Here is a 26865-nt window from a genome sequence, read left to right as displayed (position 1 = left end):
ATCGGATGAGTATGATTTTTTTTTATTATATTTAACATGTATTTGGTGTATAAGACGCACCCACTTTTCCCCCCCAGTTTTGGGGAAGAAAAAGTGCATCTTATAGTCCGAAAAATACGGTAGTTCACTAAGCTTAGTAAATACAATGATAATATCCAGTATTTTTGTTTGCACATGATTGGAAGAGTGAAGGCCAGGCCACATTGATTTTTGGTATCTTGAGCTATTGTTAAAAGGCCAAATATATGACCTAACTAGAATAATCACAGAAAGTTCTGATCCAGGAAACATCCAATTGCCTCATGGAAGCAGGAAGGATTTTTTCCCCTGTTGAAGCAAATTGTACCAGGGTTTTTTGCCTTCCTCTGGACCAACTATGTCTTTTAGGGTTTTATATCTGGAATATGTTTATCTCCCTAGCGGTTGATCTTGATGGATTTTCTTTTTTCAACCTAACCCACCATGTAACTATGTAAGTTACTCCTAACTGATACTAATATATAAAGAGGACATGAATAATAAACTCACGCTGTAAATGTTCGAAAATCCCGCATGGTAGTTGAAGCATATATGTCATTCAAACTCAAGACTCCACCATCTCTGATGTAGTATGGGTCCCTGGATAAACCCTTATTTTCTGTAGTTGCCACTATTGACTGAAAACACAGATTGTCTTTTAAGTAATGACAAACACATTCACATAACACAGAAAAATTAAACAATTTCTCCTGGCCTAAATCCATTTTTATCACTTTTATTTGTATACAAAGCATGGTAACGTACAAGGTTAGATGCAGCTGTCCTTTCCTGTCCTCCATGGACCACCAACAGTCTGTGAAATTGTGCTGGGTGGTCTGACGCAATCACCAGATCATCTTTCATATTAGGAAAATCTAGCATAGCTATTCAGTGCCCACAGTAACAGGCCCTAGATACTGCTGTCAAAACTGCATGAATGGTGAAGAGCAGAGAACATTGCAGTTTTAGTGGGACACAAACACAACAAGTAAAAATGGCAGCCACAATATGAAAATCCTATGCACTGCCTTATCCATGAGCATTGCAGTGCTAGGTATAAGTTTAAACAAGTTCAAAAAAGAAAACAATGTGTGGCAAAATACCAGACTGTTTAGTATAGTTTTCTATAAATCTAGTTATAAATTTATCTGAGCAGATGCCATTTGTGCTTTGGTAAATTTGATGCAGACATACCCTGGAGGTCTTCAGCTGCAGTGTGTGGGTCTAGGCTTCTGCACTGTACTTTTAAAGTGGGATTAAAGCCAGGTACTACTCACCTGTCCCCATTCCATCGCAGGTGCAGTGTTTTACTGCCTTCTCTCCCTCATTCTTATCTTTGGCCATATTACTGGCCAGGCCAGGATGATGGCTTGGTTCACTCATTCTCGGCATCTCAAGGTAAGCTGGGCAGCGCTGGGTATCCAGGAAACAGTGCTGAGCTGTGCATGTGCAACTTGGCAAATTTGACGGTTAAAGTTAGCGATTAGGCAGATATGAATGCTCATTGCAGAAGTGATGCTGCTTGTCCCTTTCTGCACTAAAGCCCTGTCTGATCGCAATTTTTTAAACTGGAACTTAAACTCAACTTTAACCCCCCTAGTGGTAATCCTGAGTGTGACTCGGGGTGAAATCTACTTGCAAAAAGTGGTTTAGAAGCCCCTCCTACCTGGGCCCTGCGATCCAGCGGCGATCGAACGATCCCGCTCTGATGCGGGGGAGGGCAGGGCTATATCAAGGGATGTTTTATCTCTTCATTTATTGATTTATATGTCATCAGTTTAGAGCTCAGATAGTTTTGAGTCAGGGGCCACATTTTGCTATGATGCCTTGACAGCGTGGCGTAACATTTATTTGCAATTATATGAAACAACATTCTCAAAAAAGATCACATCAAAAAATAAAACGATGACACAAGTGTGAGAACTATACCATGAAAGAATTGGAGCAAAAGGAAAGATTTAAAATTAAAAACAAAGCAGAGAAAACAGCTGCATCTGAGGCTTGGCCACCTAAGATTCAGATTTTCTTTTTGTGATTGCTGAACAAATGCAGCTTAATTTTCCATAGGAAATCCATAGTTTTATGCCTGATTGACAATGACCTCAGTTTGTATTAAAGCAGTGTGTACAGCAAGCTTTTATAGAGCATTTGCAAATTTTCTAGCAGCTTTGTTGATGATTTTGAATTCCCTTTTAGCTCTAAGTTTGGAATAATAAACTCAGAGCTCAATACAGGTGCTGATTGTCAGAAAACCTGCAGGTTTTAGAATCAACAATATATAAAATTTAATGGAAATCTGCTTTGGTCCTCTAGCAGCTTGTTTAAATCAGAACTGCAGTGATAAGTGCATTTTCCATTACTACCCCCCCCCCCCCCAACACCACCATCAAGGTTTTTAAATAAAAAACATATACATATCTTCTTCCTTCTAGCTGGTCCATTGATGTCTAAGATAATTATGTTTTCATAGCGGCTGAAAGCAGGCATTTTGCCTGAACAAATCATCATCTTGAAAGATGATGGAAGGTTGTAGCAATGGCAGATTGGGTCATCCTGTTCATTTAGGACCTGAGGATGATGCCTGGGGACAGCACTAGAAGATGGTGAGGGTAAATAAAATAAAGATATACATGGGGTGGGGGGGGCCTAATAATAAAGAAAAGTTAGAATTCTGCTTTAAAGTGACACTCGGCACTTTTATTAGGCTGCTTTGTTTTCTAATTAGCAAAGGATCTGATAGAAACCTTCCAATGGTGACACCTGCTCTATTGGCGATTTCTCCATAATATAGATAGATTAGATAAGAGGCATAAGAAAAAAGTACTGATAAAAATTCTGCATACTGGAACTTTTGAGATAAAACCCAGACATTGATCTTTCTGTACAACCATGAAGATTACAAATAGTACAACAGATCAATACAGTCTGCTCATTACATAATTTATAATCTGTAAATCTATTATATGATCTCTGGGCTGTAGTCAGGTAATGCAATCTTTAAATAAATTATGCAGGGCAGAGTAACACCAACCTGTGACGGCCCTTTGTTTAGATGATTTTCCAGGGAGAAGGATTGTGGTCCTGAGTGGAAGGTGCTGTAGGTCGGCTGAGCCGGACCTCCCTTAAACTGTGTTTTCATCTCACTGGAAGACTTTTCTGGAGTCCTCCATGCTCTCAACTTCAGCTGCAAGATACATTTTTTAAGTGATGGTCAAGGTACTCAAATAATAACATAGTTGGGTAGATAAATGTTTGGTACACATTAAAATCTTTAACTTGGTAAAAATTGTGGAAATATCACAAAATCAAATTCTGAAACCGGTCACCTAATCTGATTTTCATTGTATACAGTCTCAAGTGGTGCAGGTTAGGTGGAGGGATTGCTACAGAGGTTAGGGCTAATCAAATCACATACCATTTGAAGTGTTGTTTTAAAAGTACTCTGATATATCATGGTTAACAATGGCATTTTATCTAAATGTAATTTGTAAGTCCTTTTACTGAAGTCTAAAGGTGCGTACACACTTCCAATTTTTATCGTTCAAAACGAACGACGAACGAACGACGAACGATCGATTGGGCAAAAATCGTTCGTAAAAAAGGTAACCGCCGACGAACGAGGAAAGTCGTTGGAAACGAACGACCGGACCGGCGGATCGGATTGGACGACGATCGTTGAACATCGTTCGTGTGTACGATCGTTTGTTGATCGTCCATGGTCTGAGCATGCGTAATGAACGAACGTTCGTTCACTTCCTGTCGTGCACATAGTTCCTCTATCGCTCAAACGATCGTATCTATTGTGTGTACAATATCTAGGAACGATCGTGTCGTTATCTCTATGTGCAGGATCGGTGCTATACGATCGTTCGTAGATATCGTGCAGGATCGTTCGTCGTTCGTTTTCCAACTATAATAATTGGAAGTGTGTACGTAGCTTAAGGGTCCCATCATGTTTTTGTACATTGTGCACCAAAAATTACAGTGCAGCATTTTTGGCAACACCATACATCACAATCCATGGTATTTGTGTTGTGGTGTGTTTGTAGTGCAGGTGTGCTGGCAGCTTTTGTACTTAAACAATCGGTTGCTATTCAAAGCAACAGCAAAGTGCAAAATACCACAACTCACATGTGTGAAGCCAACCCATAAATTCTAGCAGCTCCAGGTTCTAGATGTACTAATAATGACTAGCTTTGGTTTTGGCTGTGTTTGTGTTATGCCTGTGTGCTTTGATGACCACAGCAGGAGTAAACGTTGTAGTCCTGAACATGCTGAAAATGCCATATGTCACACCTTTGGGTTATTAGAGGGAGTGTGCTACATAATACAATGTAGTTTAAATAGGCATTTTATGTTTGCCTGTAGTTCTCCCATATTACCCAGAAACCAATATAGAAGCTGATGCATACATACAGCATGCAACTGATTGGAACATAAATGTGTCTCAGAGAATAACTAATTTTCCCAAGTTGCCCAGCAATGGTTGAACCAGCCAACTGTGATCTGGAGTTTGGGTATTTCACTTGCCAGTTAACTAAAGAGGTACAACATACAACATTATGCTTGAATGATTTCCCCGCTGATGGCAGGGAGTGTGACTGCTAAGAACATGCAGAATACTGAATGGATTCTAGCACAGAGTTCCAGCTTGGTAATATTTACATATCTGTCTTAAAATAAAAAATACGTTTAAGAGTTTAAATAGGTTAAATAAGTTTAAAACCTTCAAAGCACTACACCATTAACAGTCAATTTTATGGATAGATACATGGCTTCTCTTTCTCACCTTCTCCCATAAGTCCTTGTTGTAATTGACCTTCCAATGTGGAGGGGGTAGAGGATGATTGGGCTGTGACAACGCGCCCCCAGGATACTTCCTGTTGTAGGTGCTTCCAGTGGTTGTCTCATATGTATTCAACAATTCATCAAAGGCTGTCACTTCATTGCCTTGTAGTAGTGTGGCTGGCAATGGCTCAGAGAGCGTTGACTGAAACCATAGAAAAGTACACCATATTTTATTAGGCAGAATAAATTTAAAAAAAGTCACGAAAAATACATAAAAAGAAAAAATTGCACTTTCAGAAAATATAGTTATTTTCCCTTTCCTAAAAAAAATGTTTTTTCCTAGCAAATGTTTTGAATCCCTAACCAGATCCATTTCTGATTTGCTGGACCACCCAGCTTCACTGAGGAAAGTCAGCTTTGGAGAGATTTATTAAATCAGGCCCAATACGGTACCACATATTCCTGGAGACTGCAGGCAGCTCCTTCTGCATATGCTGTCTATAGTCAGGGCCTATGGCTTTACACCTGTAAATGTGTTATTTTTTTTTTTTTTTTTTTGCTGAAAGCTCTGCTTTATTAAAATGCTGATGCAACATACAGAAAAACATGATATATACCTATATGTGTGTTCATTCATTCCATATAGCACCCCAAGTCTCAAACCCTCATAAGAAATAGCAGATATGCATCAGTAATATAGAGCACCATGCTGCTTTGCCAAAAAAATAAAGCTGCATGCAGACGTACAATAATTATCGCTGTAAACGAACGACCGTTCGTTCGATAATCGTTAACAAAAAAGTGCACAACGACGCAGACGAACGAGGATTGTCGCTGGAAACTAACAACCGTCCCGGGGGATCTGATTGGGTGACGATTGTTCACTATCTATTGTGTGTACGGTCATTCAGTGATCGTGGATGGTTCTGCAATACACTTTCTCCTTTACATGTCACTTCCTGCATCGTTCAAAGGATCGTATCTAGCCTGTGTACATTATTGGTGGATTATATTTGAACGATCGTAGCAAGTACAGAATTGTGCACAGTATGATCGTTCAAAATAATCGTGCATAATCATTAGTCGTTCATTTTCTAACAACAATTTTTGCACGTGTGTACCTAGTAAAATAAATGAATTATAAAAGTTTTTTTTTCTAAACTTTTATTTGATTTTGTACTAACAATGCCCCCAGAGAAGCCTTCCCCACCTAGACCTGATATGTGGTCCTCAGAGCAGAGCCGGACCGTACAGTCACTGTCATCTAATAATAAATACTAAGAGTATTAGGAATGAACAGAGATTATGGATATATTTTAGGTTCCCTGCATACAATAAAATACCAAGCTCATTGGTTAATTCATAGGAAATACAGCTAAAATAATAACAAATTACACAAACACATAAAAGAAAAAAAATGTCAGCAATTCTTATTTATAAATATTACTTAAGAAACAATGAAATCTCCCTTTATTAGATCCGTACGGAATTCACTGCCCAATACTACAATAAAACATTGCAATAATCGGTGGCGTGTTGTATGGTGGTGCCGGTTACATTACCTTGATATGTGGAGGGGGGAAAGGGACCTGAGCCCTATAATTATGTCCAATGCCAGTACTAGTGAGATGCCAGTCCTGTCTCCTCTCCAGCCCCATCTTATCAACATTAAAACTGGAAGATCTATGGAGAAATCCCAATCTCCAGTGCTGTGAATGTGCAGGGAGAATGGGTTATGGAATGTTGTGTTTCCATGTTGTCATGGGGACAGTACACGCCTTCCCTCTGTTCACACTGCTCTGCATGGAGACACACAATACACAGGAGACACCAGGTGACCTGGCATGTCTGAATGGGGTATGAATAGGTGCCAGCTCATAAAGATGAGGCAGGCTGGGACTTGTGGTTCCAAAGCTGGAGGAAAGTTACAGACATAAAGCAACTGTCCCAGTCTACAGACAGCACAGTATAGAATTATAGAAACGTAATATATACAGGAAGTTTTTTTTCCTGTTAGGAACTGCAACAAAAAATGTTTTTTTTTCCATATGATTAGGCACAGATTTAAACCTTTTCTCTGCTAAGCCTTCTGTGTTTCCGCCTGATTACTTAAGACCAGTTGGCGCCAATCTTCCGGACTGCACAGATCACTACATTCATAACTTTAAATCCCGTGCATGCTGTGTGTCCTTCTCCTGACCCCACTGATTATGTCCCCCATATGAACACAACTTTTGTTGTGTCCACAGCCCTGCGCTACTGTATCCCCAAGCAGGTCTGAGTCTGTGATAGGAGATGGGGAGTACCGGCCAGGTAATTTTTCTTGCAGACAACCAAAATTTTCTCCAACCACCGGTTGGCTGCTTTAGACTTCTCTGCCTCCCATTTTCTCTATTCTCCCTCCCTTTCTCCTTCTCTGCTTCTCTTTCATTCTCCTTACCTATCCAACCACCCCTCTCTCTGCCCCCCTTCCAATCTTTCCCCCCTTTCCCCTTCCTACTCTCTTCTTTCTTTTATAAAAAAAAAAAAAAATGATAAAGTGTTATTATTAATATGACACATGTGAACTACTCTTCCATTATCAAGAGTCTAATTCAATCCTAATAAATGTGTTATCAACAAATAAACATGTATATAATGTATACATTATTCTAAAATCACAATGACTATAAATAATGACCACCACATAAAATTATTCAAACAATTGTTGCACAAACCTCACATGAAAATAAATAGGGGTCTTTTTGTAAATATCTGCATCCAAACCTTATCCTAAATTTACAAAAATTTCAATTTAGTATAATAGGAAAATGTAATAATTAAGAAACTTTTGTTTGAAAAACTAAACATGTGTTAATAAGAAAATTATGTTAATACTAAACTTTTTACCTATTCATAAATGTTCTTATTAAATCCAGTGTAAAAATTTGTGGTTAAACACTGGGGGAATCCTGGATGAAAACCTTTATTACTAGATCTGATAGTGTTATATCAGGGCCTTGGGGGCCATTGTAATGGACATAGCTCTTACATGGTCCCGAATGGACAGCATTATCATTTCAGTGTAGAAAACAGAGTTTGGAATGCAGTGGGTATGAAAATGAAATGGTAGAGGCTGCTGGATCTGATGTGCTCATAGGAGGTAGTCTCTATTCCTTTAGGAGCAAGAAAAACCTCAACAAATAGGATCCATTACAAGACTTGGGAGAAGTTTGTACAGTTTTTGACCCCAAGGTCTTGGGACACATGTTCCCCAAGGCTGGCACATGTCTTAGAATTCCTTCAAGCTGGCCTTCTGAAGGGTCTAAGGTCAAGTTCCCTAAACCTTAAAGTTCCAGCTCTGCCTTCTCTTACAGATACGGTATCAAGTGACAAGACACTTTTTATCCTCCTGTAATTAATTTAATTAAAGTGGGCATGAAGTTAGGGCCTCCTAGGAAGCAATCCTTCCCTGATTGTGACTTATCTGTTGTGCTTGATGACCTGGAAAACAAACCTTCCAAGTGCTGTTTCCCTGTGCAATTAAGCCCTCAAGATAGTTTCTGACTTGTCACTTTGGCTTAGGCTAAGCAAGTTGCAGAACCTCAGCTCTGAGCCCTATCTGACATTTTTTCTGGACAGGGAAATTCTGAAACCTAAAAAAATTACTTCTGAGGCACTACCTTAAAGTTACTATTCAAAGACTATTCATTATTCCACATGGACAGAAGAAAGGTCAGCAGCTGTTTTCAAGAATCATAGCTTTTCCTATTGAAGAAGGTTAGTATGTATATATGAAAGGTTAGTATATGATAACAAAATCCTCTGCTCACAGTGAAAGTTGTAAAAGTTTATTTAGAAGGGAAAGTTTGCAACGTAGAAGGGTAGAGATAGAAAAGCAAAAGATTAACATGAGTGGAGAACCTCATTGCAGGTTGTAGAGGATATAACTTGATAGCCATATTGAAGGCTTGTTTAAGAAACATTCTAGATAAGTGCCTTCCAGAAGCTCCCAGACATAAACATCTGGCATGTGTAAATTATTTACTTAGGTTGCACAAACTGCATTTTAGACATTACAGCTTAAGAGACACCAGTTCCAGTTAACTTGGAACAACTTATCAACTGACCATTCTTCAGAGCCCCACAATGACTCACCAAGAAGACCAAACTATCTGCATGGTCACCAACAAGACATCACAAGGACCTTGACCAGGGTAGCTCGGACCTTCTAGCCCATCCTTTACCAACACCATTGTCATAACCTCCGCCTCCTTCCACACCTCCCCCTGCTTACCAACCACTCCCCCACCATTAAATACCCCAACACAAATCTTGGATTTAAATTGGCTGGCAAGCAGCCGTTTATTTAAACACCATTAAAAAAAATTACCTTTTCAAATAATTAACAAACAAATATCCAAAATAAATAAATGCCAAATAAAAAACTACGTTTTACACTTTGATAAGCATACATTAACATAAAATAACATAACACTCCATTATTATTATAATTATTATTAAAACGGGATTATATCATGCTAACGTATTACATTGAATATAGCGTAATTACCAACAACCTAATTACCCTTTTAATATTATATACCCATTACAACAATATCCATAATGTTATCAAACTCCCAATTATACACCCAAACAACCAGACTGCAGGTCTCAGAAGGCAAAATCCGCACCCAACAAGAGTTGAACTCTTCCAACATCTCCACCTTGGCCCCTAGCCGCCCAGCACCGCCTCAGGAGCCATAATCATCCATTCACCATAAAGGGGGAGACCCCACCAAAGGGGATCCTCCCTGGCAAAATCCACCACTTTTCCAATACCCTGCCTTCCAAGACCCCAACCACTAAAACAAACCAAACTCTCCACTTTACCCCTAACAGAAGGGGCGGGTGGGTGGGACAAAAAGAGGGCCTCACACTTTCATCCAGCCCTTTTTAACATCTCCTAATTCCTAATCTCCTCCGATCCCACTTTCTTTACTAGCCCAGCCCCCTCTAGCATCACTACCTTTTCTTAACCCCTTAACACCTCTGGGCTAGGCCTAGCACCCGGTCATGTAGGCCCTGCGCCTACTTCTTACGGCCACGGGCCTCTCTGGAAAACAACAACTTGTTCTCATAACAATTTCTAGTACAATTCATTCTAGCAAACAAATCTGTACTATATAAAAAACCTAGAACATAAAATAACTAAAACTCGTTAGGCCTAGCTATCACAGCACAGACCAAAATGTCTGTTCAGATGTAGATTAAGTAACTTAGACCCCAGTAATAGGACACATTTCACCACTGGTCTACGTGTCTTCTTCAGAAAAAACATACTCTCCTTATTTCAACATGGTCATCAGCATGAGTTTAAACACAGTGCTGTCATAAAATGTGTTAGGGTAAGTTTGCTGAGATTAGAGACTGAGGGTTTGTTGAAAAAAGCACGTGGGTAAACCCATTCCAATGAATATAATCAGGTCCGGGGTATATGTGGATTATTTGAGTTACTTTTCAATAAAAGTAATTTGTCATAACAATTGGGCAAAATGTAAAATGGGCATTATAGGGTGAGAGGTCACTGGGGTAAAGATGTTAAAAAACAATATATATAATTATATATTAACATTGTGCATTCAACATCCTATTTATTGAACAGCATTGCATAACATGTTGGTGCTAAAAATACTGTTTATTTTATATAATAATAATAATATTAATCATAACGTCAAAACAGTTCCAGTTGAATGTGACACATTACCACTATTTATTTTAGTTAGTTATACATTTCAGCCACTAGATGTCTATCTTTTACTGTCTATTTTATATATATTTTTTTACTTGTGTATTTGCCTTGTATAAATGGTGTATTCAACTTCATTAAAAGTTCTTATTAATTTGACTTAAGGCAAATTAAAATGAAGTCAAGTTACAAAAAAAAAGTTACACAATCAAAGAAACTTTAGCACCGGACCGGTTTTCTGGGTGTGCCAGATATCTATGCCCCCATTTGTGTGTTGGGGTTCCACTCTGTGGCCACCATTGTGAACATCCCAAAATTTATTTGAAAAAAATCTGTATCATTTGGAGTGACAAAGCCCATACAATGGTGTCAGTGCCATAAGGCATCGGATGACATGCAGGTGATGTCAGACCATAGATCACTTAGTACAACAATTATGAAAGTTGTTATTCTGCAAGCTGGGACACACTTAGTTGTAAGTTATACGATAGTTAAAAATGAAAGAAACCTATGACTAGATAGGGATGAGTGTTATAGTAGCGGGCTCAATGTTTGGGCCGTTTCAAAAAAAGATAAATAATTTAAAGATATCCTAAACAATTTATTGTACATAGAGCAACCTAACATGAGCCGTCTATATTTCTTACATGAACAGAAAGATAAAATAATATACATTGAATGATGTTACAAAATTAGAGATCTCAAGGTGTATCCATGTGATCCACTTTTTTGTCTTTTTGACCTGACACATTTTGCAAAAGATTCTTCATCAGGAGTCAACAAGACTGTTTCATAGGACCTTGCAAAATCAATAAACAACAGTTGCAAAATAGTTTATATACTTATATAACTATTAATATATATATATATATATATATATATATATATATTATATATAACTGACATTGCCCATAACATATTATCTTATTGTTTGTGTATCATAGTGCTAAAGTTTCTTTTATTTTTGAGTAATATTGACTTGAGGGTTCGGGCATGGGATACTGGGATCACTCACCTCTAAAACTTTTTGTCACTGAATTTTAATTTTAACAATGGATACAGGGCCTCTTCACATGCTGGGAACCTATGACAATCTCCTCTCTCACCTTGCCCTTATGCTATTCTTACTTAGTGAGTCAACTAATAGAAACAGTTATGGTAACAGTTAAACTTTATGGTGTCATGCATATGGTGTAATGCCAAGCTGGTTTGCACTGGAACAGCAACTTCTAAGGAAAGTTTGGCTTATCAACCTTTCTTCCAACTAGCACATTTATAAGGATGTTTTATATGTTTAACATGCACAGTGATTTACTCTGTGTGTATGACTTACATGGTAAAGAATCCCTTCCACTTATTTTTTTTCCCAAAGCCTAAATTAAATTTTCACATTAGATCAACTAAACCCATCCCTTTGTGCATCAAAATTAAAAGTGTGTTGCACTTTGTTTGCTTTAGAAAGCAGTCACAGTATAAGTAGAGAGGTCAGCATCTTGCAAAGAAGGAACAGTGAGCTTACACTGATGTACCAATTACAGAGGTATAGTAATGACATAGCAGGGCAGGGAGCCTATGGGAGCTCTACAGAGAGACCACTGTTTGCACAAAGAGAGCAAGGCAGGCCGGCAGCAGGGGACTGTAAGCAGGGCCGGCATGACTGGGATGAGAGGGCAGCCCCCCTGCCGGAGTGTTAAGGGTTAATGATAAGTGAGGAGAGAGAAGGGGGAGTAGTGAGAGGATGGGTCAGGAGTGTAGAGGGTTTAAGTAGAGGGGGCATCGGAAGTGAGGGACAGAATTTGCGGCAGTAATTTTGAAATATTATTGGTTATTAATATGCTAATGTTATGTTATGTTAATGTGATGATAATTTGAATGTTAAATTATGGTAATGTATGGTATTTAATGTACGTTATTTCATATGTCATTTACCATGGTTATTTATTGGTTATCTATTGTTTAATAAAAAGAAGTTTAAAATTTTGTTAAATAAACGGCTGCTTGCCAGCCATTTTAACCCAAACAGGTGTCTGTGCTTTTTGCAGAAAGAGGGAGGGATGGCTGGTAAGCAACAGGGGGCGGGAGAATTGAGAAGGTGAGAATAGTGAAAGTATGGTGCGGATAAGGTTTGAAAACAAAAATGTAGTTAAGTGCGGGAAGGATTTTAAGTGAAAAATGGTTGGTGAAAATTGGGGGAGGGGGAAAAAATTTGATTTAAAGGGGTTTAGGGTGAGAGGGGGCAATGATCCGAGCTACCCGAGTCAAGGGTACTTGTCTGCAGCATGTTGGCAGTGCGTAGACTTTTCAACTTTGGCTGTGGGTGTTCTCTAGCAAAACTTAATAAAGGGGCTTATTTATAAAGGGGTGAAAACACTGTTATCCAGGAAAATGTCATTATCTATACCCATATAAAGTTCATAAATTTCAACCAAGGATGAGCATATATCACATCCTTATTGCTACATTCCAATAATAACACTTGATTTAGGTATAATGGAAGTCAGTTGTCATTTTGGATTTTAAAACACCCTGATCTTTTTTACTCGGATCTTTTTTAAAAGTGCCAGTCATGGTTATAATGCAAGTCTATTCAAATGAATGTAACTTCTGATGGAAAATGAAGGTTAATTATGAGCCACTGTGAAAATGCCAATCATTCTTTCACAAATCTGGCATTATAAAAATTTGTTCAGAAAAAGTAAACAAAGTGAGGATTTTTTATTTGACCAGTACTTATATAAATAGGCCCTATAACTTACCATACCTTTTGTTTTCATTTACTCATAGCATATTTAGTTGACTTGATTAAGGATGGGAGTTCAATTAAACTACTATTTATTAAATACATAGACCTGTCAGATATACTTTTATCACAATAAAACATGTACATACAATGCATTAATGTACCATTGTAAAATTGCTAGTAATAAAATTTACTAACCAACTTGCAATAAATTAAATGTAAATCCAGCAATCTTTAAGACCCCAGGTGTTCATTTTTGTGACTATATGGCCACACACAGCGACTGCAAGAATAAAACAAACCCTAAAACAGCAGACAACAGCCTCTTGGTAAATGCAACGTGAAAAAAAGTTTGGTTACAGCTACAGAAGGTATGCAGACACTCAACTGTTCCAAGACAGAAAAAACTCCAGGTCTGTCTTTCTTGTTAATCTTTGCTCCATAATTCATTGAAAATATTTCTTGGAATGTCTGCAGCCAGTTCTGCACAACAAGACGCGTTCTACATCGTATAAAATCCTGTTTACCTATTTATCACCCACTCTCACTACCTCTGGCTTTATTTTGCTAAGCTATTAAACAGCTAATGATGAAACAATCTGCTAAGGGAACAAAAAGGTGTTACATGCCTGGGGGCTGCTGTGTTTTATTGCGTCCAGAGTATATGTTGGTACTTGAAAATACAGTTTTCAACACCTAGTAAACTGCATTCAAATAAGTTTTACATTAGATGCTGTGTTTTTTATGTTTCTTGGTAAATATCAGTTTGCATTTTCTATTAAGATGTCCAAAATATATTAAAAAAATTGTCAAATCAGCTCCCCCTGCAGAGTATCGTGTAATGGATGGAGGGTGAGAATGTATATTATTCCTGGTCCTGGCAATCAGCAGTGAGAAAAGAGACGAGCACTTGCTTCATTTTTTTTTTACACCAGAAGTTTTCCCAATAATTCTTATCCATAGCCCAACCCCTTAAATTTTGCATTATTGCACCTTGGTCAGGATTCGTAGTAAACCAGGCGCAACATTTCTGACCTGATTCAGATAACAGTTCTAATGGGATGAAGTGGTAGAACTGCAATAAAATGTAACTTCCAGGTCCGCTGCCAATGCCACCACACCTACATGTGAAATGTAGTTCGAATCCTTTAATATCAACATATGCCCCCGTCACTTATAAAGGTCTTTTGATAGCATAATATTTAACCGGTAATAAGATTTTGTACGCTGCGGCCATCCAAATTAGTTTTTTTTTATCTTGGGGTGTTAGATTCTATAGGTTAAGGGGGTAGGAATAAAGGGTAATTGTACATTCACTGAAAGAGCAGTTATATTCTAAGCTTTGCTTTAGCATTAGGGAGGATCATATTCTACAGAGGCTGATATGTGGCTTTCCCATATATTTTCATATGTACACACCTCACACATTGGTCCTGATTTATTAAAGGTCTCCAAGACTGAAGAGGATACACTTTCTTCAGTGAAGCTGGGTTATCCAGCAAACCTGGAATGAATCTGGTCCAGGTTTCTAGAAATCAATTCCAGGTATCATGGATCACTAGGCTTCACTAATGAAAGCATCCTCTCCAGCTTTAGAGAGCTTTATTAAATTAGACCCATTTTACACAACTCCTGCAAACTAACAGTGCTGAAGCTATGGTAATTGTGTATTTAGTGTAAGCTTCATTGCCCATCCTATCGTGCATCCTGTTGGTAAGTTTGCTTTTAGTCCCCATTTGTATGAACCCTAATGCAGATAAATTGCTTTGTTGCTTTACCAAACAAAAATATTGAACTTGTTAAGGAGTTGGCACATCAAGTGTAACAGCCTGGGGGTGTTATCAGATTCAGCCTCAATTCAGGCAGATAATAAAGTGCCAAATAACCTGGTTATGTAATTAACCAAATCATAATTATTTTGAATTTATCTAGTTTAGCTGTCTCAATTTTATGTTTTAGTTTCCTGTTATCCTCATAGAGCTAGCTCTTGCAGCTAATAACTAATGATACTATAATAATTGTCATTTTAAAATCATGAAAATGATTATAATAGGGACATTGGAATAGCTTCTTCAGGGTATCGCTGTTTCTTCATTGTCCAGTCTTTGAATATGTCCTAGACTTAGCTGTCCTTACCTGCAGAGAAGGTATTTGTTTTTGAAGTAATATTTATTTGTTTTATACCAAAAATGGTATAAAAGAATTACAATTGTATAGATGGTTCATTTATATGTGTATTTAACCTGTGCTGATTGGAGTTAAGGGTATTTGGACATTTTCAGTGTTAGGCTTTGCATGACCTTTTAGCACATCAATAGTTAGCATTCACCATGTACAATTCTTAATATGTATTTTGTCTTTTATTAATATATTTTCTACAAGTGTTGATGTGGAACTATGTACAAATAAGGGTACTAATAAAACACCTTCTCATTAATCTTCTTGGTTAATATGAACCACAATGTGAAAATGCTCAGTTTGTTCCATAAACATGTATGGGGAGCACTCTTACTCCCCTAGGGATGATACAAAATTTACTAGTGAATATATTACTTTATATTTTAGCATTTGTGATAGACCTGGCTTAAAGAAGCATAATACAATCTAAGGTTTATAACTGATACATGTTTATATAACGCGTGCTGGCCTGACCAGTGTCATAAACAGATTGGGTGGTCTATTGTCTTGCAATAACAGCAATTGGGAAATATTCTCCTAAAAAATAGAAGCCCAAAAAATGCTTGAGAAAAACCAGGCTAGCTTACTGAAGAAAATTATGTAATCCACAATTTTTTTCATACTAATTTTTGCAGGTGCCTGAATTTACACCCTGTAAGTACAGTAGTTTTAGCCACCCTACATGAGATTGTAATACGATTGTAATGTATGACCACCAGTGTCAATGTGTGTAATATATGCTGAAAATTGAAATATACTTTATCACTAAATAACTGGTAAATAAGATTTACCTTCCTCATTCCAATGCACATATAAAAACCACCATTATTATTAATATTATTATTATTATTATTATTAATAATAATAAACAGGATTTATATAGCGCCAACATATTACGCAGCGCTGTACATTAAATAGGGATTGCAAATGACAGACTAATACAGACAGTTCCCTATTTAATGTACAGAGCTGCGTAATATGTTGGCGCTATATAAATCCTGTTTAATAATAATAATAATAATAATAATAATAATAATAGAAAAATGTTTGGTTTAAATGGTTGTTTCTGGTCCCATTGGGTATTTGTCATGTTATTTGTGTTGAATAAATACTTAAATTCTTTAAAAGTACAACCCTGGGCACCAGATCTTGTTCAGAGCTGCAAATAGGCAGACAGGCAGCACAAGGAAGGCAGGATCCAGATACATGCCTAGGTGGAATAGCCAGAAGCGATCCAAATGCCCAATAGACTGGCACAAACCATCGAACAAAAGCTGATCTGGATGGTAGTATTGAGTTCCTCTTACAGGTAGTTAAAAAATATGCATACTTTTTGCAGGCCTTAGTTGTTGGTGCAAAGTTTGCTTAAATAATCAATAATGCTTGTTTTGTGATATCAGTATTAACAGAGAAAAGTAACTGCTGAAATACCATAAAGACGAAACAGTGAACATCAGCGTGAATATTGGGAACCAATGGCAGAGAAAATGTCAGTCACCTGGAGCATGCACTATTTCTCTCCTGAAAAGCGATCTTTGAGGTTCCCAACTTCTAGCAACAAATCAAAGCACATGGCAATATATCCATGAAGAACTTTCTTCATTTTTCTTCACAGGTTGAACGAATCATGTAGGCATCAAACGAAAAAACTAATTCATGTATTATTTTAATGCTGATTGCAAGACAGTCAAAAGAGAGGTAGGTGCACTTTTTGTTGTGTTTTTGACTAAATGATAATTGCATTCTATGCAATATATTAAATGTTTATCTACATGTGCACCTGTGCCTTTTGACTGCATCATTCTGTATTTGTTTGCAGTCGTTTTCTTGATGAGAATATGGCCAATTGGAAGCAACATAATTTTGACTCCAAGGTGGTCGAATTATTAGGTCTGGTGGATTTCCAAAAACTAATGAGTCAAAAGTGCACAAAATGTATAACTCTGAATGGCTATCCTGTGTCTAGAACATATAGACTCTCTATGCTGCTGACACCAAGGTATTACCTAGATGAGATTATGGATTACCAGCAAACCATGGGATAGTTAAAATTTCTTCTTATTATTATTTACACAAAAGATACAACATTTTCAAATTCATATGAAACCAATGAAGTTTAAAGTTTGAAGTTTATGTGTATGATGGGCTGCTAATCCACAGCTTCTTCTTTGGTACTGCAAAGGCACAACTCATGGCAGATTTCTGATAGAGTAACTTCCATTGCAAGTTCTTATTTCTTGTTACTTAACATATTTATGAATTATAGAGAAGGGGAGATACTTATGTTGATAACTAAAAATCAACCATTGGGAGATATGAGGACCAATTCCTACACCAAATGAGCTTCTAGTGCAAGGAAATCCTTCTGATGACCCCAATGTGTTGTCTGCTGCCTAATAACCACAACGTCTAATTATAAACGATATCATCTTTAGACAAGTTTAGGTAAAAAAGTTTTATTCATGTATAAATATGGAATTGTTCCTGGAGAACACAGAACAGATAATATTTAACATGAAGATATAGTGGAAAGTGATATTTTGTCACTTACAACTGTTATTTTGGTGCCTTATTATGTCTAGGGTGGCAGCTAACAAAGAGCAATGGGCTGCCTAGCAAAGTTACACAAATGACAAATATTTCATTCCTTGTACAGGTAAGGGTATTTTACATACAAAATTGCAAATGTAATTGTTTTTTCAAAACTGTTGTATTTAAGAATACTATTTTTTACAAATATTTAAGAAAATATATGAGCCTTTTCTTTCATAAAGACAGTTACAGATGACAATATGAAAAGTAATCCACAGAGGAGATATCAGCACACATAGGTTAAAGATTGATTTTGACTGGTTGATGCTTGATCTTGACCAAAATTTAGGTTAAGGTAATCAGTGAAATGTATGTAAGTAAAAACAAGAAAGAAATTAATGAAAGGAATGATCTGATGCTGAACATGAAACAATAAATAAAAAAAAATAAACCTTTACGTGAACCTGTACTAAAGGAGAATTAAGTAAATCACTACCAGCATAGCACTACTTTTATCTGGAGATGTATGTTCATTTATTAGTGATTCAAGTGCCCAGAATCCTTGATTATGCAAATATTGACTTTAGTTCTTCAAAGTGACCTTTGGGTCATTAAGTTGAAACAATTGCTTGTCCCTTAAAGAACCACACTACTGATCAATGAGGACACTCAACATGTTACAGGATCAAAATGAGGTACAAAATGGATGCCCTAAGTGCTGACCGTAGGAATTTAGAATGGTATTTATAAAATGGACCATCATGTGATTTGCATACTCCCAAGAATAAAATGTACATGCAGACACTTCTAAGTGTAATAGTGTCTCTTTATTACATTACCTGTAGTACAAATGCCCTTTGTTTTGCACCTTTAGACAACTTTAAAGCCCAATTTAAACCAAGATGTTTAGTTTTAGGTAAAGTGTGGAAGACTATGGATATAAAAGTTTTTACTTTACAAATTGAGAATTACCTTCCTGGCCTAGTAACTCCCTAACACAGTGGAATCAATGGAAATCTATCCTACAGGACTACACAGACTGCATTAAAAAATAGACACGGGTTCAAAACCTTTCACACTTTATCTAAAATTAAACAACAGTTCAGGATGAGTGCTTTGATTTGTATGAGCTGTTTTGTAATGTTTTTGAATATATTGTTCTTTCTTCTTTAGCTATGTTTTACTATTTTTATGCTTGCCCATTTACACTAAAAACATTTCTTAAGATAGACACAAAATAAAAACAATAGAAATACAACACACAGCTCACAGAGAATTGAAATAGACTACATAGCCTGAACATCTCTGAATGTGGCAAAACAAATCAGAAAGAAGCCAAAAAAAAAAGAACCAATATATTTAATAAACATTATAAAAGGGCCTTTTAAAACACAAATGTAATCTTAAAATCGAAATTACATTTAAAAAGCTACTCCACCTAAATCTTTATATAGAAAAACGGAATTATATGCCCTTTGGGTCTTCAATGGACATGGTTGTTCAACTGGGCTACCTTTAACTGTTTTGATTGCTCTTCATATGTTCATCAGGATATTTTACATGGCCATAAAACAGTATTTCTGCACCCTATGCATGCAAATGGATTTTTTAGAGAAATAAGGATTGTGTGATGAAAAAAAGGAGCTTGGTTGAAAAGACAAGCATAGTTGTAGGTGATGAGCTGGGGGTGATCACCCATGTGCAGACCCAGCAGAAATTGAACATGGATGAAGTTTGCTCTTTGAAAAGAATGGAAAATCAGAAGATGATGTAACATGAAGTTCATAAAAACAAAATGACAATAAGTTATATTTCTCAATATATATACACATATATATTTATATATATATAGATATATAAAATTTACAAATAGAATAACCATTTTATAATAGCTTAAAATGTGGACTCCTTGGGCGGCAGAAAAAAATATACACATTCTCTAGCAGGTCCACTCTGAACAGTTAATAACCACAGGCAAGTCTTTCATTTCAATTGTCAATACCTAGTGACATTGTCTTTAGTAGACAAGTAAATTGGATGGTGAGACCTGATAGGTAAAAGGCGCACATATGCTGTTGATTAGACAAATGCTGATCCTGTCCGGCCTTCCGAAACTTGCCATGAAATTCATACTAACAGTCTACTGTGCAAATTCAAAATGAAAAGGCACTAAATTTAGAAAGCACTGAGAGGTGACACTTTTGTCCTACATGGTCCGGGTAATGCAGTATGCCTGTCTCCGATTTTGTGCTCCTTCCCAACATGGTAAAGTTAAATGACTCCTGATGGCAGCTGTTGGTGACTTTTCCATCCTCTAAGACACTGGGTTTGTGGCGTGACTCCAGGAATGTGTGGTGCAGGCTGTAAGGCCCTACTGTAAACAGCTTTAAGAAAAACAATATTAACTTCATCAGCTTTTGCAAACCACAGTAAACCAAGGGGAGGATTATCCTCTGCCCCCTTTAATTCTACGTCCTTCCACTCCTGCTCAACAGGGTGCAGACACAAGCTGTATCAATCCGGACCCAGCGCCAGCCTACCATCTTGTCAAACACAGTTAATGCCCGAACATATGACTGTTTTGGTTTACATTCCGATATCCATTGTCTTTTGTCCACTCCTCGGCAACCATTTGTTGTGCTACCTTGAGGGTTGCATTTGGTCTCAAAAAAGTATTGTTTTAAGGGTCCTGTGAGCGTCTGAATTTCAGACAAGATGGTAACAGTCTTTCCCCGAATATCTACTGCCTGTCGTTTGTCAGTAACCCAGACATTGATGCTGTCACACACTGACTGTTCTCCTCTTCTCGAAAGGCTAATGGAATCAGAACCCTGGGCCCTTTTCACTCTGGAAGTCCTATTTGCTGGTTCTGAGTGTGCAATATTCTCTTCTGCCAAGAACAAAAGGGGTGGTGCAGCGGGCTCCTGACTGGTCAGAGCCACTCTTGATGAATAAAGGTTCCATTCTTTACCTGCCATGTCAGGATATGTAGTTGTCAAGTCTGGGAAGATCCCTTCATGGAGTCCCTCAGTAAAGTTATAGGGTTCCTGCAATTGGTCTGGTGTGAAGGAGGAAATGTTGGGGCCATAATCCCGATCGGTGTTCTGATTTTGGAAGGGGGCAGCACTGATGGCACAAAGGTATGAGATCACCATGACATTAAGGCGGAGGAGCATTACTTAATCCACCTCAAACAACTGCAAAAAAAGAAAACACACAGTCAGAATGCATGTCTAAAGACAAGTTCCATTTATGAGTAATTAGCACATTTACAATTTACATTTTTGTTATTTGTAGACTGAATCACTCATTGCTTTCTTACACCTCATGGGGGATTCCAGTGGAGGGAACCACCCTGCCTGATTGCTATACTATGAATTCCTAGGAACCTGGTGGGTATATAAACTTTTCAAAGTAACCCATTGGAGTACATGGGGATATCCTTCTAATTCAATTTCTAATTTAAAATAACAAAAAAAAGGTGGTACATCCAAATTACATTACAATTTTGTGTCTCTGTCTACTTCAGTTATCTTGTCCCAACATTTTAACATAACTACGTAGGAATTGTTATTTCTATCCTAATTAGATTGAGAAAATCTGATCTGAAGCTTATAAAGGGATCAGGGCGTCCTCCACACTAATAGCAAAGGACTGAAAAATCATTGTAATGGGGGGGCTCTGAGTCTTATGCAAGTTTTATTTGTGGAATGGGGGGTAGAGTGATATGGAACAAATATGAAGATCGGCAGCAACAGCTTCCACTGGTCAGATGCTACAGGAAACAACAATAAGTGAAACAGACCACTTAGTAAGAGTTTGTGTTTATAAAGCTATTTAGCACGAATCACCCTTTTGGCTCTGGAGAGTGAACTGTGAATTTGAGGAAAGCTCAGTGGGTAACCCTTTTTAAATGTCCATTTTTCTCTAGCCTAAACAGCCCCTTGAGTTGGTCAAATAGTAAAACTTACTCCAAATTGTTAAGCCCAGCATAAGTTGAAAGTTCTGCCCACAACATATGTTTTATCATCTGTAGAACATTGGTTACAGAACATGTAGACTTCTAATATATGTGCATTTAAAATGAAGTGATCTGTGTTACATCTCCTTAAATGCCAACTATTATTGTGGCGGTTCCTCAGACAGACTGTGAGAAAACCTTCCATCTGCAAATGTGCTGCTTTAGGGTAATAGTACATTGGTGACTGTACCAATTAACAAGCTTTAGAAACACATATTGACCACATTCACATGGCTCACATCTGTTAATCTGCTTGCAGATGGTCTGCAGAGCAGAAAGTACAATTATAAATAGTAACGATAAAAGACTTCATTCAAGGGGAAAACACAACGGCAGCTCAATTGTTATTAAACACTTTTTAATAGATATCAAATTCTGTAACTCTGAAATTAATATTAAAAATAATACAAAAATGATTAATATTATAAACTAATTTTAAGGAAAGACCTTAAGACGTCCTGGAGTGCCAAAGGAGAAATTGAAGCCAAATTACTGGTTGGAAGCACCTCATTCAGTGAGTAGTGAGCTGCATCATGCCTTATACGGGGGGGTGCTGAGAAGTTCCTGGCCTTGCCCCTTCCAGATGAAATAAAAAAATTAGTGTGGGGGCATATGACAGCCTAATATCTTAGTATATAACAGTGCAAATATCAGTTTTTGTTAAACTGTTTTTTCTTTTAGTGAGAAGCTGTGATGGCAGAGGTACAAGCAAGCCTGGATATCTCATTTCAAAACTGGGCATTTCACCGTGAAAGATGAGCACCGAAGTGGGCGAACCCCAACCTAAACTGACCCGGGAACCTGCGATGCTGTCCATAAGCTGATTATTGAGGCCCGGGGAATATCCGCAAAAATGATAGCCCAGAACCTTGACATCTCACAGGCGTGTGTTGGGTTTGTTATCACCACTATCCTAGACATGCTTTGAGTGAAGTGGGTGTCGAAATGTTTGAACATTGATCAAAAGAAGGAAAGAGTTGAAGCATCCAAAGCCGTTTTGGCCCATTTTGAAGCAGCACAGGACATTTTGGCTAGGTTAACAAGCATGAAACCTGGCTCCACATCTATGATCCTAAAACCAAGGAACAGTCAAAGGAATGGCACCACAGCGGGTACCTGCAGAAGAGGTTCTGAACCCAAAAATCGGCCAAAAAAGTTATGGCGTTTGTTTTCTGGGACAAAGATTCTGTTGGTGGACTACCTACCTCAGGGCTCTAGTATCACCGGACAGTGTTATGCTAACCTCTTGGACCAGCTGAAGGAGACAATTAAGACGAAACGCCATGGAAAATTGACCAAAGGGATTCTTTTTTTGCAGCACAATGCACCTGCGCACACGTCCAACGTTGTGGCTGCCAAATTGAACACCCTGGGTTTCCAATTGCTCTACCATCCCCCCTACTCACCTGACCTGGCTCCAACAGAGGATTGGCTGACAGGAAGATTTTTTAGCTGGGTGTTCTCCCCATCACCTTTGAGCTGGGTGCACCACCTGGCACTTTTAGGTAATCACCAGGCTGTTTTGGGTAGTTACTGAAAAGTTGGGGTACCATCCTCCTAAAGCTTGTTCTCACCCAGCTTAAAAAAAATTATTGGAGAATACTGCTGGCGTTTGTACTTTCTGAATCACTGACGAGCAAGATAGTATAACTACACACTATTGTACAGAGAGGGAGTAAAGGTATGAAAACGCCCTATACTTGAACAAGTGTATAGCACTGATGTATATTGTTTGACCATAGGAGGCAATATAAGGCTATAGTTGCATTATAAAGTGATGGAGTGAGATGACATTGCAAGTACTTTCAGAACTAAAAGAGATTTACTTTTCTGATCAGATACATGTTAAATGTATGTCAAGGCAATAGCTTTAATTCCTAGTTGTAACTAGAATGGGGAAAAGCATCTACTATCTAGACTGTACTATTAGGGGCTCTAAATCTAAAATGAGCATCTAAAATGAAGAAAAAAGGGGTTTGGCTTGACATACACTCACTTTAGAGATCTGCTTGTTTCAGGGCAGTGCCCTAAAAGACTGAAGCTAAAGTTTGTCAAGCAGTGAATTTTAGAAGGAAAAGAAACTGGAAATGGTAGGCTCCATTTTTACTAAATACAGGTTTCCTTATCGAATATGTAATTCGAAGAACTAAAATCTCTTATGTTTTTAATATCTTTAAATCTGCCGTTTTCTTTAAGATAACACTCAGGGATCATGCCATGAATGTAATTGAAGGTATTTGTTCCGGACCTTCCCCTTACAGGGTGCCACACTGTCAGTCTCTCCTTTGCACCCAGTAACTGGCATTTCAGTGTAGACTATAAGTATCCATTTCAAAACATCTGCAGGCATGGTCCACTGGTGTCAAGAATCAGACCTTGAAAAATGTTATGTAAGCCTTGACAAGTATTTCTGTGTATAGTTTGCCAGAATAAAATGTATGTACACAGAATCAGAAGTATTTAGTTATTACAAATGTAGCCAATGCTCCTTGCTTTGCATTGCTGTATTGTGTGATGCTGGGACCTCAACTTTTTGAAACATAGGGTCAATGCACTCTTGTTCAAATTCTTGGAGGCCAGTCTGTGTTAAGGTAATGTAAAAATTATCTTATATCTATGGTCCTAAAAAAGCACCTATGGGAGTCAAAAATCCTGTCCTGGTGGTAAGTAGGAGTAAAAAAAAGTCCAGCAATCAGTGGAAGGGATAGTGCTTTATTGATAGCATCACTGGGAGTTATTGTGCCTCATTGTTAGTGTTGGTAAGCAAAGGAACAGTAGACCATCATTGGTGTCATCGGGAGGAATAGCACCCCGTTGTTGCTACAGATACCATTGAACTTCCCAGCACCGTTTGCCAACCTGCATACTGTGGGCCTGATTTATAAAAACTCTCCAAGACTGGAGAAGACAGACCATCACAGCAAACCAGGAATATTTCTTGACCAGGATGAAAACAGTTTGCCAACTAATTACAAATTCTTTTTAAGAAATCAATTCCAGGTTTGCTGGTTCATCTAGGTTCTTCCATGATAGTCTATCTTCTCCAGTCTTGAAGAGCTTGGAGCTGCTTCATGCTATTAAGGGGGACATTAGTTTGAGGACCACTCAATCTTCCAGGGTGATACAACATATTGGATTCATAATGCTTCAGACATTATCCTCCTCGAACTTTGAGGTAGGAGCGGCCTTGACACTTAGTGGCCCTTTAGTGGCCTACCACCATGGGTGGAGATTACAGAGGAAAGGTGGAGGTCTACATTTCAGTTCTGCTTTAGGCTGTGCATTCCAGAAGAAAGTGCTTAGAATAGAAAAATCTGAAGCAGACAAAAGCACAATCTTCCTACTTATCTGGAGACAGCTATAATGTCATCATGTCCACCTGTGTACTTCTAAATTGCTTTCTCAGAAGTAGTAAATTGTGACATTTAAACAGTAGCAATCTTCAAATAGGACAGAAATTATGCCGCGCTTTCAGCATTTACAATTGTCACATTCTTTGTGTTTGGCTTTTTCAAGCATAAGAAAGGACCTTCCCTTGCAGCCCTCTTCTTCCTGAAATAGTTTGCTCACTTACACAACAATTAAGTCAAATCCGTACTTGACTGGAGCTGCTGGGTCTCAACCTGCTGTGCTGTTCACTAGTAGGATTCTATAAGCCTGTTAATCCAAAAACACAGATGGGAAAAGCCTAACAAGTGGGAAGGGAGGCTTGTCTAGAAACTCCTTCTCTGGCAAAAGGCCAAACAATAATAATAAAATATTTTCTGTAGCTTTGGCTATGGGCAGGATTGCTCTTCTCAGTCTTTTAAAGGAGAATTCGGACCAAACAAGAAACTTACTGATGTTTGAGGAGTTTTTGCATCCTAAATAAAACTAACTAATGAAACGTACAACTTTTGTATCACTTTTTTAAGCTGGATAGATTGCAAAATCAACCTCTATACCATGCAAATACATTTATTGCCCGAGTCCTCTTTCTCTTTTGGCACACATTCAAACTTTTATGTTTTTGGCCAGATGCATTTTCCTTTGAACTTAATGGAAATGCATTAAAGCACATTAATTGCATATGCATTTCTGTGCATTTTAACATGAGCCGAAATGTAGTTTACATTGAAAAACCATATTAGGATATTAGGATGTGCACAATGACAAGATCTGACGTACCATGTTATATATGTGGACATACAATTCCATAATTATATTTATAGAGGCCCCACTGTTCAAACTCTTGCAGCAGAAACCTGAACCTGGCTGTCAACCTGACGGGCAATCCGGATGAACTAGGTAGGTACAAGGACCAGAATGACAAAGGATTGAAACCAGATCAAAAAAGATACTTAGATGAAGTATTTAAGATTCCCCCTGTATGTTCAAGGTCTGATTTCGGTAATAGTGTCAATCCTGAGCTAAAGTAAGCCTACGGATCTGGAAATCATTTTAAGATTGTAATATAAGTTTGGTATGAAAACTAATGGAAAATCTATAAAAACATAATTGGGATTCTTTGATTAAAAAAAAATTCTTAAAATGTTCTACAGATGGCCCAAGTCTAGCACAGGTGAGTAACATAACACCTACTGCTTAGATAACCTTCTCAATCTTTTAAACATGGTGGAAACCTTGAAAAAACTTTCGAGTCTTTAGGGAACCCCTGCTATAATTACTATATCAACATCTCACATTATATTAGTTCTGTAGTCAAAGATAGCCTCTTAAGGTACGTACACAGGTCCAACCGTTCTCGCCCGATAATCACCTCAGGGCAAATATCAGGCGAGAATCTGGTGTGTGTACAGCGTCAGTCGTCCATCGTCTGAACGACCGTCCTGGCTGATCCACGAACTATGGACGACTAAC

General features: G+C 37.8%; 2 protein-coding genes across 7 annotated transcripts in view; both read right to left on the bottom strand.

The window, feature by feature from the left end:
• SAXO3 (stabilizer of axonemal microtubules 3) overlaps positions 1–26865 on the bottom strand; it is a 103000-nt gene that overhangs the window by 2760 nt on the left and 73375 nt on the right. Inside the window, exons 1-4 of one of the 3 annotated variants that reach the window (XM_072425831.1) lie at positions 6369–6575; positions 4808–5008; positions 3050–3202; positions 529–656 (exon numbers count right to left, since the gene is read on the bottom strand). In XM_072425831.1, coding sequence (XP_072281932.1) covers positions 529–656; positions 3050–3202; positions 4808–5008; positions 6369–6464 — 578 coding nt within the window. In that variant the 5' untranslated portion in view covers positions 6465–6575. Of the gene's footprint in view, positions 1–528; positions 657–3049; positions 3203–4807; positions 5009–6368; positions 6579–26865 lie in introns of those variants that run through there. The other 2 variants (XM_072425832.1, XM_072425833.1) reach the window with 2 other exon arrangements.
• NTF4 (neurotrophin 4) overlaps positions 17893–26865 on the bottom strand; it is a 92686-nt gene continuing 83713 nt past the window's right edge. For 3 of the 4 annotated variants that reach the window (XM_072425834.1, XM_072425836.1, XM_072425837.1), the window contains exon 2: positions 17893–21181. In XM_072425834.1, coding sequence (XP_072281935.1) covers positions 20453–21160 — 708 coding nt within the window. In that variant the 5' untranslated portion in view covers positions 21161–21181 and the 3' untranslated portion in view covers positions 17893–20452. Of the gene's footprint in view, positions 21182–22452; positions 22705–26865 lie in introns of those variants that run through there. The other variant, XM_072425835.1, reaches the window with a different exon arrangement.

The sequence above is a fragment of the Pyxicephalus adspersus genome, chromosome 11 (genome assembly GCF_032062135.1).
Source record: "Pyxicephalus adspersus chromosome 11, UCB_Pads_2.0, whole genome shotgun sequence".
Taxonomy (NCBI): Eukaryota; Metazoa; Chordata; class Amphibia; order Anura; family Pyxicephalidae; genus Pyxicephalus; species Pyxicephalus adspersus.
Note: the sequence above shows the minus strand (reverse complement) of the source record. Positions and strands in the feature narration are given on the sequence as shown.